Raw genomic sequence first — 14,623 nt, 5'->3', positions numbered from 1 at the left:
GGAGAGCTGCTGACATTTAAAGCTTACAAGTTCAGTCATCTGAAATGGTCAGATGGAAGGAAGAAAATACACCTAGAGTTGGGTAAAAAAATTTTTTTCACTCAAAAGAAAATAGGAAGAAAAAGGGGAGAGGAGACAACTAAAGGGAAAGTGGTTAAATGAGAGATTATTGCAAAGATTATTCCTGAACTCTTAACTAAAGTTGTACAAAAACATGTAAATTTATTTTTGAGGTGGCAAAGAACAAAAATCTAGGGAGGTGTCTATAAATTAAGGAATACCTGAATAAGTTATGCTATGTAAATATGATAGAATATCATTGTGCTGTAAGAAATGGTAAAAGAGATGGTTTCAGTGAAATGTGGGAAAACTTAGATGAACTGATGTACAGTGAAACAAACAGAACCAGGAGAATAATTTATACAATGACAATAATATAATAGCTAACACTTATATTGCACCTACTACATGCCAGGCACTGTGCTAAGCATTTTACATATATTATCTCACTTACTCTTCATAATAACAATGGGATATAAGTGCTATTATTATCTTCATTTTACAACTGAAGAAATTGAGACAAGAGATTATTAAGTGATTTGCCCAGGGTCTCACAAGTAGTATCTGAGATACAATTTAAACTCAAATGTTCCTCACTCCTGGCCCAATATTTTATCCACTGTGCCATCTCAACTTTGGAAGAATTAGGGACTCTGATTAGCATACTGTTCAAACATGGTTCTAGAGAGTTCCAAGATATGCTACTACACTTTCTAATGAAAGGACGCCAAGTAACAGAGGTTTTGTTTTTCTTTCATTTTCAACTGAAGAAAAAGGATGGGAGACAGAGAAAGAAGGCAGAAAAAAAAAAGATATATATATTTTAAAGAGATTATTTTATCTAACTGCCTCATTTTACAGAGGAGGAAACTGAAGCCCAGACAGGTGAAATAAGTTGCCTCAGAGTCATACTGTAATTAGGTGACACATCATAGAATATTAACATTGGAAGGTATTAAAAAGCCCATCTAGTTCACTTTATGAAAAATCTCCTCTACAATATCTTCAAGTAATTATTCAGCCTTTAGCATGAAAATCTCAATTAAGTCCTAGTCTCTAACATTCTTTCCACTATACCATTCAATCTGTGAATACTTTTTTATTCCTGCATCCAATCACCTGCTATTTTGATATTCTAAGGTATGAGTCAGAATGCAAAGCAGTGGGGTAAGAATCAGGAGACAATGGATTGAGGACCTCTTACCCTGGTTGTATGGCCTTCACAAAACCACCAAACCTCTTAGATCCAGGGTCTATTCATCTGCAGTGACCCCAAACCAAAAAATTATTTTGGTGGCTACTTCAAAACTGTAATTTTGCTACAGTTATGATTTGGAATGTAAATACCTGATGTGCATTATATATTCTCATTGCTACAAACTGAGAAGTTGAGAACCGCTGCTCTTAGGTCTTCTGTAGCTCTAAAATATTTCATGATCCTACATCTGTCCTTCCCCAAGATCAAGACCCTCTTTGTGGGTCAATCCTGACAAAAATACTCTATCTCTACCCTACCAAATGAGAGGATTAGTCTTTTAAGAACTAGAGTATGATGAGAGGAGTTAGGCTTTCAGCATAACTTAGCTGCCAAAACAACTTAGCCAGACCATCAGTAAATAAACTCCATTCATATACGCTCAGTCTTCATAATTAACCATTCATGTAATATAGTCATTCTCTCAAAAGAGAAATATTAAAGAAAATAATGCTAATTCAAGTTTAATTCACACAGTGATGAAAAGTTGATTTTCATTACCAATTCTCTCTTACTAGTAGTATATTATTCCAATGATCATTTTAACTAGCCAAAAAATGAACTAGAATCATTCAAGAATTTTACTTTTCAAAATAATATTAGAAGTAGCTCAACACCAGATTCTATGTATATAATAAAACTCATAAGTTTTAAATTGCATTATCTATAATTTTATAAAGCAAATAGTAATTCTGCCAACAAAAAAAAAAGGGTAAAAATTATTCAGAGACAGTTTCTCAACCCATCACTTCAGGACTTAAAAAGAAAAAAAATATGTACCTTTTGTTTCATCAAGAATGGCCTTCTGTTTTCCTGGAGCTGATGGTATCTGAATATTTTGTGCTTCCAGTCCTTCTTTCTGAATATTGGTAGAATAAGTTCTTACTTGACTCAGTGAGTAAATGTGTAGATGACTACATGGGACAATGCTTGAGAAACTTCCAAGTGTCACTAAGCTCTGCCATCCTAAAAAGAAGTCCATTTTAAATAAAACTCTAGGGAACCAGGATAAATTGTATTTACATTTAAGGATACAAGAATTTTATATAAATTTCTAGGGCATAAAGACAAGAAAATTTCCTGTCATATTCATATGGAAGAGTACTTTGCTCTTCATATGTAATAAGGCAGAAGGAGTACAAAGCCACTTGCAAAGGTAAAGACTTTTTTGAAAGTGTGAACATTTTGCCCATAAACGTTCTATTCTATTTTAGGTGAACCACTTGGAAATATAGAGGAAAAGATATAGAACAGAAAGCAAAAACTACCAGAAGACCCTCAAATCAAAAATATCTGCATCTCCCTCCCTCCCCAATTCAAACAATTGGAGATGAGCTCCTCTTTGGAGAAACAAACACATTTTTAAGAAGGTCGATGTCAGTCATTCATGTAGGTAGATTTTGCTTTAATTAGCAAGTTAAATCAATACATAGCTAAGATAAGGGACTTCAGTTGGCAAAAATTAAAGATGAATTAGAAGCATGGGACACTTGAGTAGAGCTCTGGATTGGCTTAAGAGGGTATTGAGGGAAGACAGGTGAGAGATCAAGGAAGAATTTTGTCTATTTCTAACTCTACCTAGAGTTCTGGCAGTCCTTAAATAATAGAATAAGATACTTAGGCTAGTCTGGAAAGCTGAAAATCTTAGCTATCAGTCTTGCCCAAGTCAATACTCTTATCTCCTTTTCTAGTTTCTTCTTCCTCTGGAAAAAGGAAGAAAAAAAGGGAAAGGGGATAATCTTGCCCATCCCTTGGTGCTCAGGAAAAAAGATGTCATACTCTTTCTCATTTATCCTTCTTATAGCTTAAATATTTAAGATTCCACTTCATTATGATTACTATCTCTCTATCATTATTATACACATTGGGGACCAACCCTTAGAACTCTTGCCTACTAACATCCTATATATAAGTCACTCAATTATATTGCTTTAGAAATACTATAAACTTCACTTATTCTAGAACCTTGTGGAAAGTCATTAAGGTTAAGACTTTTCCAAATAAATGAAATACAGTAAATACCAACTCTTTAAAAAACAATTTTGTGGAAATCTCTCTAAAATGTACTTCTCTACCTCCATAAACAGGAAGAGTATAATGGATTTTATTTTCTTTAATGATTCAATCATCATAAACATCAGTTATGTTCTTATGAAAGCAGTAGCCATGTAACTTGCTTTTATTGAAAGATTATCTAACCCACTGATAAAAAATGTTTCCCTAGAACCACCTTCTGACAAAGAGGTAAAAGATTAAACACATTATTAAAACAAATATATTGAAAGAGATAAACGTTTTTGGACACAGCCAATGTTTCTTGGTTTCCTTTTTCTTTTTTTTTAAAGTAAGGAAGGAAGAATGCTTGTGATTAACCCCCCCCAAAATGTTTTTAAGAGCCTTTGATATCACTTGCCTTTTAGTCATTTGGCCTCTGTTCAAAAGGGTAAATTAAGAGTATAACTTCCTTAGCAATATAGCATAACTTTCTGCAAAATTACTGACTTTAGTTTCAGAGGTAGTTTTTTCTTGATCTCCGGAGAATCAACTTCTTTACTATTCCTATTACTTTCTTCTGACAGTTGAGCATCTTTCAAAAGAATTACCTAGAATATCTATACTAATCCAATGATTATGAGCACCTCCCTTAACTTAATTCAACAAGCATCTACTAAGCACCAACTTAGCGTCTGGCTTTTGGAAATTTAGACCCAAAACAATGATAGTTCCTGATTAGGGAACTGGTATTCTAGAGGGGGAGAAAGCAAGTAGTTCAGTTTGTACCTACTCTTCTTGCTCACATTCACATGGTCACACTGTTGATTCATGAGCCACAAGAGGAAAAACAACCCTCATAGTTTCAAGAAGCTGTGTAAGGGTATTCTGAAACATTCTTATTGAAATATCCTCATTAATCCAAGATTCTGAATTTTTTTAAAGAAGTCTCAAACAGCTCTAAATTATTTTTCTTTGGAAGATGACATTACCATAAAATGGCCAGGACACAATTTTTTCCCAAGCTGTCCCTATTATGACTTTGAAAGGAATTCCAGGCATGAGCAAAATTTAAAATGGCATCTTTAATGTCAAGATTTAAAGTGTTGTAGACTACACAAAGATGCACTGACTTTTTCATTTGCTGTCCTAAAAATTTTCATATTTTGAATAACATACTGATCCACAGACTACATCAATAAGGTGATAGTGGCAAGCAAGGAGACTATAATATTAAGTAGATGGTAGATACATTCCCAAATACAAATACAATGCTTCCCTGTAAACCCTACAACTGACCAGTAAAAAAATTACTTGTCTTTTGACTTATGATGCCTTTAAAATTACACACTACCTTTTTGGTTACTAAACTTTTCTCTTTGCTAACATACCATAACAAAGTTTTTGTTTTTTGTTTTTTCATGGATCCTGGCCTTTAATAATGCCCTTAGGAGGCTTTATGGGATAGAAATGATTATGCTAGCTCCTTCCAGCCCCCAGATTCAGATTCCAGACTGTTCTGTTTCCTTTATCACTGTCCTCCACTGTCAAAGGTATCCCTAGCTAAAGCCCTATTTGCTACCAGCACTGCTTCTTCCCTTTTCTTCTCTTATGTTGCTTGTCTCTACCTTTTCTCCCTTGCTGTTCAGCTTCCTGCATAAAACACTGGCTGTTTGGACATTATCAAGTAATGGGGTCAGTCTTTTCCTTCCATTAAAGACTGGCCTGCAGGACTAGTGTAATTTTAGGGTGTGGTTGCTTTTTCACTTTCCTAGTTATCTCCAGGTCTACAGATAGATAGAATGTACCTTGGTTTTACTTTCTCAGAGAATTTAATTATCTAGTAGTTTGTTCTACATAGTACAAAACTTCCAGCAATTATAAAATTAATGACTTATGTGTTAAAATTACTAAAACTGAATTAAACTACACTCAATAACTTGTCACTTCCATGTTTTAACATAATCAAAAATAATTAAGTGATAAAGTCCAATATTACCACTCTCCTCTTTGCTTTTAAACTCCTGTAAGCTTAGCTGCGCGCAAGTCCACTCCACATGTTCAAGCCAGAGGTTTAGAACCTTTTTTTATGTCAGACCCCTTTAGCAGCCTGGTAAAGGCAAAGGTCCCTTTCTCAGAATGTTTTTTATGTTTATAAAATAAAGGTTGGAAAAGAAACTAATTATATTGAAATAGTTATGTCTCACTGTTTCCTAAGGCAAGTACTCATAGTACTTTATCATTTCAACTAAAGTATTTTCCCACAAAATCAGACTTGATAATATTGAAATGTAAACTAAACCATTTTTATAATATCAATTCCAAAGATATTTGGATTGGGTAGGGCACTTTCTGTAAGTATTAGCACAAATAATTAATGTGTATGTCTGTGCATGAATACACTCTTCATAAAAACTTATTTTTAATCTTTTTTCCTAGTTACTTGGCATCTTTGGTCTAAAGTTATAAAGTGATACTGATTGATGCTTGGGGTAGTAACTCCATGCTTTACAAATTAATGAACCAAAACTAAGATAATTTAAGGATATGCTGAGATCCATAAGGGATAGCAGAGAGAGCTTTGCATAATTCTTTTCTAAAAACTGTTTGCACTAAACCAGTTGGAAGTATATGAAATTCTATCATAAAAATTTGGAATCTTGTTAACAGGTATCAAAATAATCCTATATAATTGTGGAAATTTTTATTCTATTTCTAATTGGTACTTGAATTTTGGGGTTTTTTTTTGGGAGAACGTAGGCCAATCCACAAATAAATCTGCTAACATGAGGCCCAATGTTAATCTGAAGGGATAACAAAACATCAAAGAAACAAAGATGGCAATAAAATGTTAATTCTCTATTTTTTTATTCTTTTATGCTTTTGCATCCATTTTATAATTCAGACTAGGAAAAGGTTAACACTTTAACATTATACACTCTTTTAACAAGCACTCCAAATGCCCACTCAGCATCACAATGCATTTTAAATTTTCACTAAACTTAAAATTCCCTTACAAATACATTTGGCTGTAGGCTTTCTAAAATTACTTTTCTTCCACAGGATTTTTACTTACTTTCTAATTTCTCATGAATATAAGAAAGTAAACTCTTGAAGTTTTCAAAGTTAATTTTTTGAAAACAGTTTACTGTAGCTGCCTTTTAACAATGCTTTGATATTTCATTTGTAACTAGTGTTCATAACTAGTTGATTTTAAAAATTGAAATTACCCAATATTTTTGTGTGTATGTCTGTGCATGAATACACTCTTCATAAAAACTTATTTTTAATCTTTTTTCCTAGTTACTTGGCATCTTTGGTCTAAAGTTATAAAGTGATACTGATTGATGCTTGGGGTAGTAACTCCATGCTTTACAAATTAATGAACCAAAACTAAGATAATTTAAGGATATGCTGAGATCCATAAGGGATAGCAGAGAGAGCTTTGCATAATTCTTTTCTAAAAACTGTTTGCACTAAACCAATAGCTCCTACAGTTACAATTTAAATATAGAAGGCAATAATGCTTGCTCATTAGAAACTGCCTACTAGAAACTAGTCCATTAAACTAGATGTGGGACAGTTGAAATCTAGTACAACTCCATTCTCACTTTACCAATAGGAAGTATATGGGCAATTGGTAGAATTTCCAGACAATATCAAGTGAGATAACACAGTGAAGCATTGCTATCGACTTGTTTTAAAACGCTAAAACTATACTTTCCTTATCTTCAACATAAACTGAATTTATTCTAGCCTTTATATGTAGAGCCTGAGGCTTGTGATTACAGTATAAGCTTGAATTATGAATACACATTCTGGCATCTGACTGCCTCCAAAATCCCCCAAATACTATCCAACATATATTTTCAAAGAAAAGCACAGTGTCGGCACATAGTCACTTGCCAAGGTAGATGAAAATTTAATTCTGCCCTCTCCCACTTTTTTCCTTCTAACTATAAACTTTTCTAATGTGAAACTATGCTTCTAGGTAGGAGAGATTGAGTCCTATTTCCAACCTGCATCTTCATATGCAAACGTTCCAATAAAAGTAAAGTATATAAAATAGGTAATTAAAATCTATTTCCTCAATATAATTTTAAGTTACAGAGTTCACATTGTCGGGTGAACTAAAGAAAAGTCATTTTGTAATGCGTTACAAATCCTGTGTCATTTCTAACATAAATTCATTTCCCAATGATCGGGCTGGGAATGGGTTGGGGGGTGGGGTGGGGTGTTACTTTTTTTTCTTTTAACGTGCAAAGGCACACTTTTAAAAGTGTGACACCTTTCTCTCCAGGAAGGAGGTGATAGCAGGTGAGCCCTCAAAAGACAAGGCCAAAAGATGTTGGCCATGACTGAGCAGTGGAGGACAAGCTAGCACAGTATCGCTGGGTGCCCGAGATGGTTTATCACTGTGGTCGGGCTCTATTATGGCGTGAACAGCACAATAAACCCGCGGAACTTGCACCTTCCCCCGGGGGCAGCCTCCGAGGGGGAGGAGGGTTCTACTCGCAACAAACGCCGGGGCCAGGCCGAACCCTCTGGAGGAGGGGATAAGGCAAGTCTCAGCTGCGGGAGTGTTAGGTGAACGCAGCTGGAGGCCAGGAAGCGGCCTAGGAGACAGGACGGAATGATTACAGGGAGAAGCGGCGCCCTCGCCCTCCTCTCCGGCCGGGCTAAGGCCGGGTCACTCACCCTGGCCGCCGCCACCGCCGCAAGGGCTACTAGGCGCCGCTCGGCATCTCAGTGGGAGCCGGGACAAGGAGGACCAGCCGCGTCTGTGAGCAAGGACGGCGGCCAAACCAGGTAGCATTCTGCTGGGGCAAAGGCCCCAACGCGGGCTCCGCCTCTTGCCTCCGCGATGCCGCCGCAGCCACCGCAACCGCTGCCAGCAACTAATAGCTCCATAGACCGAGCACCTGCGGAGAACGACGCCGGAGCCGCTGCGGCCGACCTCCTCAACCCGGAAGCATACCTGAAGGCCGGAAGCCGGGAACGGAAATGACGAAAGACGTGTGTGTATGTGTGTTGCGTGATGCACGTGCTCCCCGATTCCCCCGGCCTCTAGCTTCTGATTTGGCAGTGTGGGCTTGCGTGTGAAGTTGTCTTTTTGAAGGGCTTGGGCCTTCTTGGGCATCTCTGGTACGTGGTTCTCGATCTTTTTCGTGGAAACGCAATGTGAAAAAGTCGCCGCACCCCTTCTCTAAATGCAGTTTTGAAATGTTTTATATACTTAAAATTTCATAATTAACAGAAGGCAAGCACTGGAATGATAGCTGCTGGGGAAGGCTTCTTTTAGGAGGTGGGAGTTTAGTTGGGAGGTCAATAGTTGGAGCAGAGGAGGAGCAGTCCCAGGCGTGGGAATGAATTCCCAGAGCTGAAAAACAGTGTCTTGTCCTTTTTTTTTTTTATTCTTACCTTCTGTCTTGGAGCCAACAAGGCAGAGTGGTAAGGGCTAGGCAATGGGGGTTAAGTGACTTGCCCAGGGTCACACAGCTAGGAAGTATCTGAGGCTAAATTTGAACCTAGGACCTCCTATCTCTAAGCCTGGCTCTCAATCCACTGAGCCACCCAGCTGCCCCCGGAATATCTTGTTCTTGAAACAACTAGTGTCGCTGTTAAGGAGTAGGGGAGACCAGGTGCTGAAGGACTTTGAAAGCCAAACAGTATAAAATAAGATTCAGGGAAACAAGAATATTGAAATGCAGTTATCAAAATATTAAGAAAACCTGTAAATTCCCCTGCTCCAGAGTCAAGTAGGTCAATCAGAAGATGGAGGAGGAGGGGGGTGGGCGCGTGGCAACTAGGTGGCTCAATGGATTGAGAGTCAGGTCCAGAGACCTTGTCCTGAGGTCAGATGTGATCCTGGGCAAGTCACTTAAACTCCATTGCCTAGCCCTTACCACTCTTCTGCCTTAGAAACAATACACAGTATTGGTGGAAGGTTATGGGTTTAAAAAAAAAAAGATGGAAGAGGTAGGTCATCTACCCCAGTAGAATGAATGATCGATCTCCTTGACATCGGAATGTCTTTTACCTCTCTTTTGTATGCTTAGAATTTAACATAGTGCCTGGGTCAATATAATTGTAGGAAGAAACTACAACTGCATTAGTAATTTAGTCATTTTCAGTTGTGTCTGCTTCTTCATTACCTCTTTTAGGGTTTTCTTGGCTCATTTTACAAATGAGAAACTGCGGCAAATAGGATTAAATGACTTCCCTGGGGTCACATGACTAATGTTTCCTGACCTCTGTTCTGCTTGTCTGTTTCCTTTTCAGAACAGAGAATCCATTTGATGTTATTTTCCTTTATGTTACCACTGTTGTTTATATTTTTCTTCCTTTTTATACATCTGTTTGTGCATATTTTTTCTAAATTCTTCATATTGATTATTTCTTACAACAAAACATTCTGTTTCTTTTGTATGCTACACTTCAGTTATTCCCCAATTATTAAGTACCCACTATTTTTTGTTATTTCCCCCCAAATTGTTAAGAATATTTTAGCTTCTATGGGAAATTTCTGTCCAAACTCCATAAGGACATGTGCTCAGTAATACAGCTGACAGATTTTACAAAATTTTTTAAAGATTCAAACTATAGTATTTGCAGAACAATAAATAATATTAGAGGCACAGCAAGAATTCCACATGTTTATCCATTCATAATAACCTATTCTTCATAATAATGTATCCTGGCTCTGTTACTACCTCTATAGTGAATATTGGCAAATTATTTATCAAGTTTTCTTATCTGTGAAGGACTTTTAGCCCGATTAACTGTAAAGCTTATTTCATCTGTAAATCCTATGAGATGATATGGTAGGCCACTGCCTTCCAGTCACTTGCCAATGAGGTATATGCTTTGTAATTTTTATTGTTTTAGTTACTGTCTAGTTCCCTCATGCAACCAATGACACCTTCAAAAAAAGTGGGGTGAACAGTCTATGGAACAGATTAGTGTTAACTGACATAGCAATCCTGTACTTATTAAGATTATCAGCACCCAACCTAGCCAACAAGCAATCTAATACTTGTAAATAATAAATTCAGTAAACTTGGTTTTTCTTCCTTTTTTCGCAAATGCATCCATTCATCAAAGTTACTGCATTTTGGCACTGAACTGAATAATACAGTTGCATCTGAATGGATAATAAGAGGAGATAGGAGGGAAAAAAAGTTCAAATATAAAAAGAAGAAGGAAGGTAGGCTTAGTCATAGGATCCTAGGGTCATGGATTTAGAGCTAGAAAGAACCTTAAGAGTCCATCAAGTCCAACCCCCTCATTTATAGATGAAGAAACTTAAGCTAGAAAATCTTAAGTGCATTACTGAAGATCACCAAGGAACTGTCAGTGACAGAATTTGAATCCAAGGGTTCTTGGCTTTTAAGTTCAACATTTTAAACATCATGCCATGTGAATGAATTACTAAATGTCACTGTAGTATAGTGACAATATTGCTCCCCTCAAGATTCCTGCTATTGTTTTATATCTTTTGCTTTAGTATAGTTCAAGGGATGAATTTTTAAGATTGGAATCTTCCCCAATAGTAGTTTCTGCAGTAAAGTTCACTCTCATTGAAGGCCTGTTCGTCCTTTGCCTATTTTTGATACACCACACAGAAGTATGAATGTATACATATTCAAGCTTCTATGTGATACATGCTAAAAAGAGGAGAAAAGTAGGGGGAGGGAGGTCTAAGAATTAGTATCTGCCCTAAGAAAGAAATTCCAGGTTGCTACTCCCTGAAGAATTAGATTGAGATAGGAGTGATTTTATTATTGTTCAACGGTTTTAGTCACATCTTCATGAATTCATTCGTTGTTTTCTTGGCAAAGATAGTGGTGTACTTTGCTATTTCCTTTTCCAGGTCATTTTACAGATGAAGAAACTGAGGCAAGCAAAGTGACGTAGTTAAGTGACATCTATGTAATCCTGGTAGTAAATGTAGTAGTATCTGAGGTCTGATTTGAACTCAGGTCTTCCTGATTCCAGGTCTGGCACTCTATTGACTGTACCACCTTTTGCCCACATCCTCTCCAACATTTATGATTTTTTTTTAAAGGTAATAAGGGCTGTCTTGAAGCCAGGAAGACCTGGGTACAAGTCCAACCTTCAATTGATACTGACTGTGACCCTATGCAAGTCACTGTGCTTTTCATTGCTTCTCTAGGCATCTCTCCAACACTTTTTAAACACTGAAAGAAGTTTACAAATAAGCAAAAACGCACCTGCAAAGAGAAAATAGAGAAATTTACATCCCAAAGTGCACAGAAGTAGGGCATCACAAAGGAAAACCTTGAGAAAATTGTTTGCAAACTCCTATTGAAGGAAGTATCTTCTCTGAAGTAAATAAACAATAGTATGCTAGAGTTTATACCATCTGTAAGCAATGGGAAAGTACAGCTAGAAACCTTCCTAAAAATTAATTAGGATGATCCAACCACATTCAAGGGAGAGTCAGTAGGCTGAATTCTTACACTCTGAAGGAATCAACTCTTTTTTTAATTGATTCCTTCCCACTTCCTCACCCACTAACTTTATATATACATTTAATTTCACTTACTACTAATTACCTTATCTTTTTAGTAGCAACCATAGTTTTTTCCTTTTAACATATATATATATATATACAGTTATTACTGAAAAAACTATTATTGAATACTACTGAAAAAATAACAATTGAAATTTATTACTAAATAATGCAATGTCTGTTTTGGACCACAACCTAGAATCCCACCTAACAGTGACCCATAGAGCTTCATTATTAACATATTTCACTAACATCCAAGAATCTTGACAAATTTGAAAAATTATTAGGCGAACTGAATTTTAATATTGCTGTTGAAGGGGCAAGGTGATCATATGCCTTATAGACATATCAGATTTTCACTATGTATAGGGTGTCCCAAAAGTTTTAGTGCAGTAATTGCATAGAATTAAAATCTGATATAACAGCCAATAAGGCATGTTTTTGTGTAGTTTTAAACTTTTGGGGACACCTCATATAAAACTGTTCCTAAAGAGACATGGTAGAGTATTAATCATCTTTGAGTCTTCATTCTATCAGCCCCCATGTCTAATCAGTTGCCAAATCCTGGCAGTTCAGATTCCGTAATTATCTCTTGCATCCCTCTTTACCTTTTTGTCTACTCTTTGACAGCTGCCTCCCTAATTAACCTAATTCAGCACTTCTTGCCTTGAACCACTTGCAACAACCTCCTAATTAGACTCCCTGCTTTCAATCTCTGCCCTTTCCAATCTATCTTCTAAAGGGCTGCCTAGTAGATATTCCTAAAGCACAATTCTGACCATGTCACTTCACTGCTTAAGAAGCTTCAGTTGCTCCCTACTGCCCACAGAATAAAATATAAACACCTTTTTCTAATATTTAAGGTCCTTTACAGACCTACATGAACAGATGCAGAGTGAAATAAGCATATCCAGGAGACATCACAAACAGTAACAGCAAAAATACTGAATGATGATCAATGTGAAAGACTTAGTTACTCTCAGCAATACAATGATCAAAGACAATTCTGAAGGACTTGGGATGCTTTCCAGAGAAAGAACTATTGGAGTCAAAATGTTGCCACTTTAGTTTATTTGTGTTTTTATTTTGAGGTTTTGGTTTTATATGAGTATTCTTTTACAACAATGAACAGTATAGAAATAGGTTTTGCTTTATAATACATATATAACCCAGATCAAATTGCTTTCCGTTTCTGGGAGGGGGAGGGAACTGAGAGAGAGAGAGAAAATTTGGATCTTATAACTTCAGAAAACACATGGGAAATTGATGTTACATATAGTTGGGAAAATAAAATATCTTTTTAAAAATATAAAAAAATAAAAGCTCTTTACAATCTCTATCCAATCAGTCTTTCCAGGCTAATCACATACATTACTCTTCCTTTACATACTAGACAATCCAGTAAAAATGGATAGCTTTTACAATTTCTTATACATAACAATCCATCAATTCCCAACTGTGTCCAAACCATGCTAGCTGATACACAGATCATCCTCTTCATCTCCTCCCTTCAGAACTCTGTAAAGATTAAAATTAATATATAATAACTAAAGCAAAAGAACTGTCTGAATTCAGCCCCGTCACAGGTCAAAGAAAAAAATGGGAGGAGCATACATCCACTTAAATACTGTTAAGGGTAACTTTTAGGGTTGAGACTTGTGGCATTTAAAAGAGTGGATGCCATAAACTTATAATTAAAATGGTTGGATGGTCATAAACTGTAGTGATTAAAATAGTGGAAGATATAAATTGTAGTAGATATAAGAGTGGGTGAGTATATTGTGACCACAGAAAATATGTTTTCACCACAGTGTCTTGTTTTAAATCAAATATTTAAGGTGGTCGCCAGGGAAATATTCCCAATTATGAATATGCCCAAGTCAACTAGGTTTTATAGAGAATTTTAATTAATAATACAATGAGGAATTAAAAGAAAGAGAGAGAGAGAAAAAAGTATAAGTATGAAGGGCCTTAAGCCAACATGGCCTAGGCCTGAGTCTTAATAGAGAGATCAGTCAGTCTTTATTCACTCACCACAAGATCTGTGAAGCAAGGATTCTAGTAACACCAGGCCAGCATCATCTCAGCTGCTTTCACCAGCTCAATCCTCAATCTAAATGTTTCAGACTGTGTCTCGAGAGAGACCCTTCAAGGCAGCCTTTCCCAGCTGACCGTTTCAATTCAGCATTTCCCAGCTGACTGTCCCCAGAGAGAGCTTTTTGTCTCCTTTTAAAGGGAATTTTCTCCTTTGTCACCTCCCCTAAATTCTTACATCTACCAATCACAGTAGACATTTTTCAAAGGACAGACCATTCTTAATTCACATTTTGTTATCACCTTCTTAATTCACATCTTGCTCTCACCTTTTCTGGGTAGACTAAAACTTCTGAGTAATTCACATCAGGAAAGCTCTGAGTAAGTTTTCACCTCTTTGCTCCTTGTAAGTTCACAATTTGCCTGACCTTTATAGGTACTTAGCACCCCTTCCTAAAAATAGGCATGGCTTAAGTACAGGTTTAAGTACTTTTCATTGTTCAGCAAGGAGTTTTCTCCCCTAAAGCAGTCTTAAGTATGGGTGGAGTAGAGGTCTTCCCATTTCTGATCCAAGCAGAGTTCTCACTTTCCAAATGGGGAAGGTTCCCAGTAGGGAATTATTCCAATGGAGAATTCCTCAATGGGGAAATTTTTAACATTCACAAGTCTGAGAAATTTCAAGATTTACAGACTAAATAAAATTTTAGTGGGTGCCCGAGATTTAAATTCTAAATCCCAATGAAATA

At 36.5% G+C, this 14,623-nt stretch overlaps 1 protein-coding gene across 3 annotated transcripts in view; it reads right to left on the bottom strand.

Moving 5' to 3' along the window:
* The window catches only part of SLC30A9 (solute carrier family 30 member 9), a 72,784-nt gene extending 64,322 nt beyond the window's left edge, over nucleotides 1-8,462 (bottom strand). For all 3 annotated transcript variants that reach the window (XR_008912863.1, XM_007496510.3, XM_007496511.3), the window contains exons 1-2: nucleotides 8,006-8,462; nucleotides 2,096-2,281 (exon numbers count right to left, since the gene is read on the bottom strand). Coding sequence is in view for 2 of the 3 variants with exons in the window: in XM_007496510.3 (XP_007496572.1) it covers nucleotides 2,096-2,281; nucleotides 8,006-8,447 (628 nt within the window). In the remaining variant the exon portion in view is untranslated. The remainder of the gene's footprint in view (nucleotides 1-2,095; nucleotides 2,282-8,005) is intronic.
* Between the last annotated feature and the right edge of the window lie 6,161 nt (nucleotides 8,463-14,623).

Source organism: Monodelphis domestica, chromosome 6, assembly GCF_027887165.1.
Source record: "Monodelphis domestica isolate mMonDom1 chromosome 6, mMonDom1.pri, whole genome shotgun sequence".
In the NCBI taxonomy this organism is placed as follows: domain Eukaryota; kingdom Metazoa; phylum Chordata; class Mammalia; order Didelphimorphia; family Didelphidae; genus Monodelphis; species Monodelphis domestica.
The sequence above is the reverse complement of the archived record's forward strand: the minus strand, read 5'-3'. Positions and strand labels throughout refer to the sequence as shown.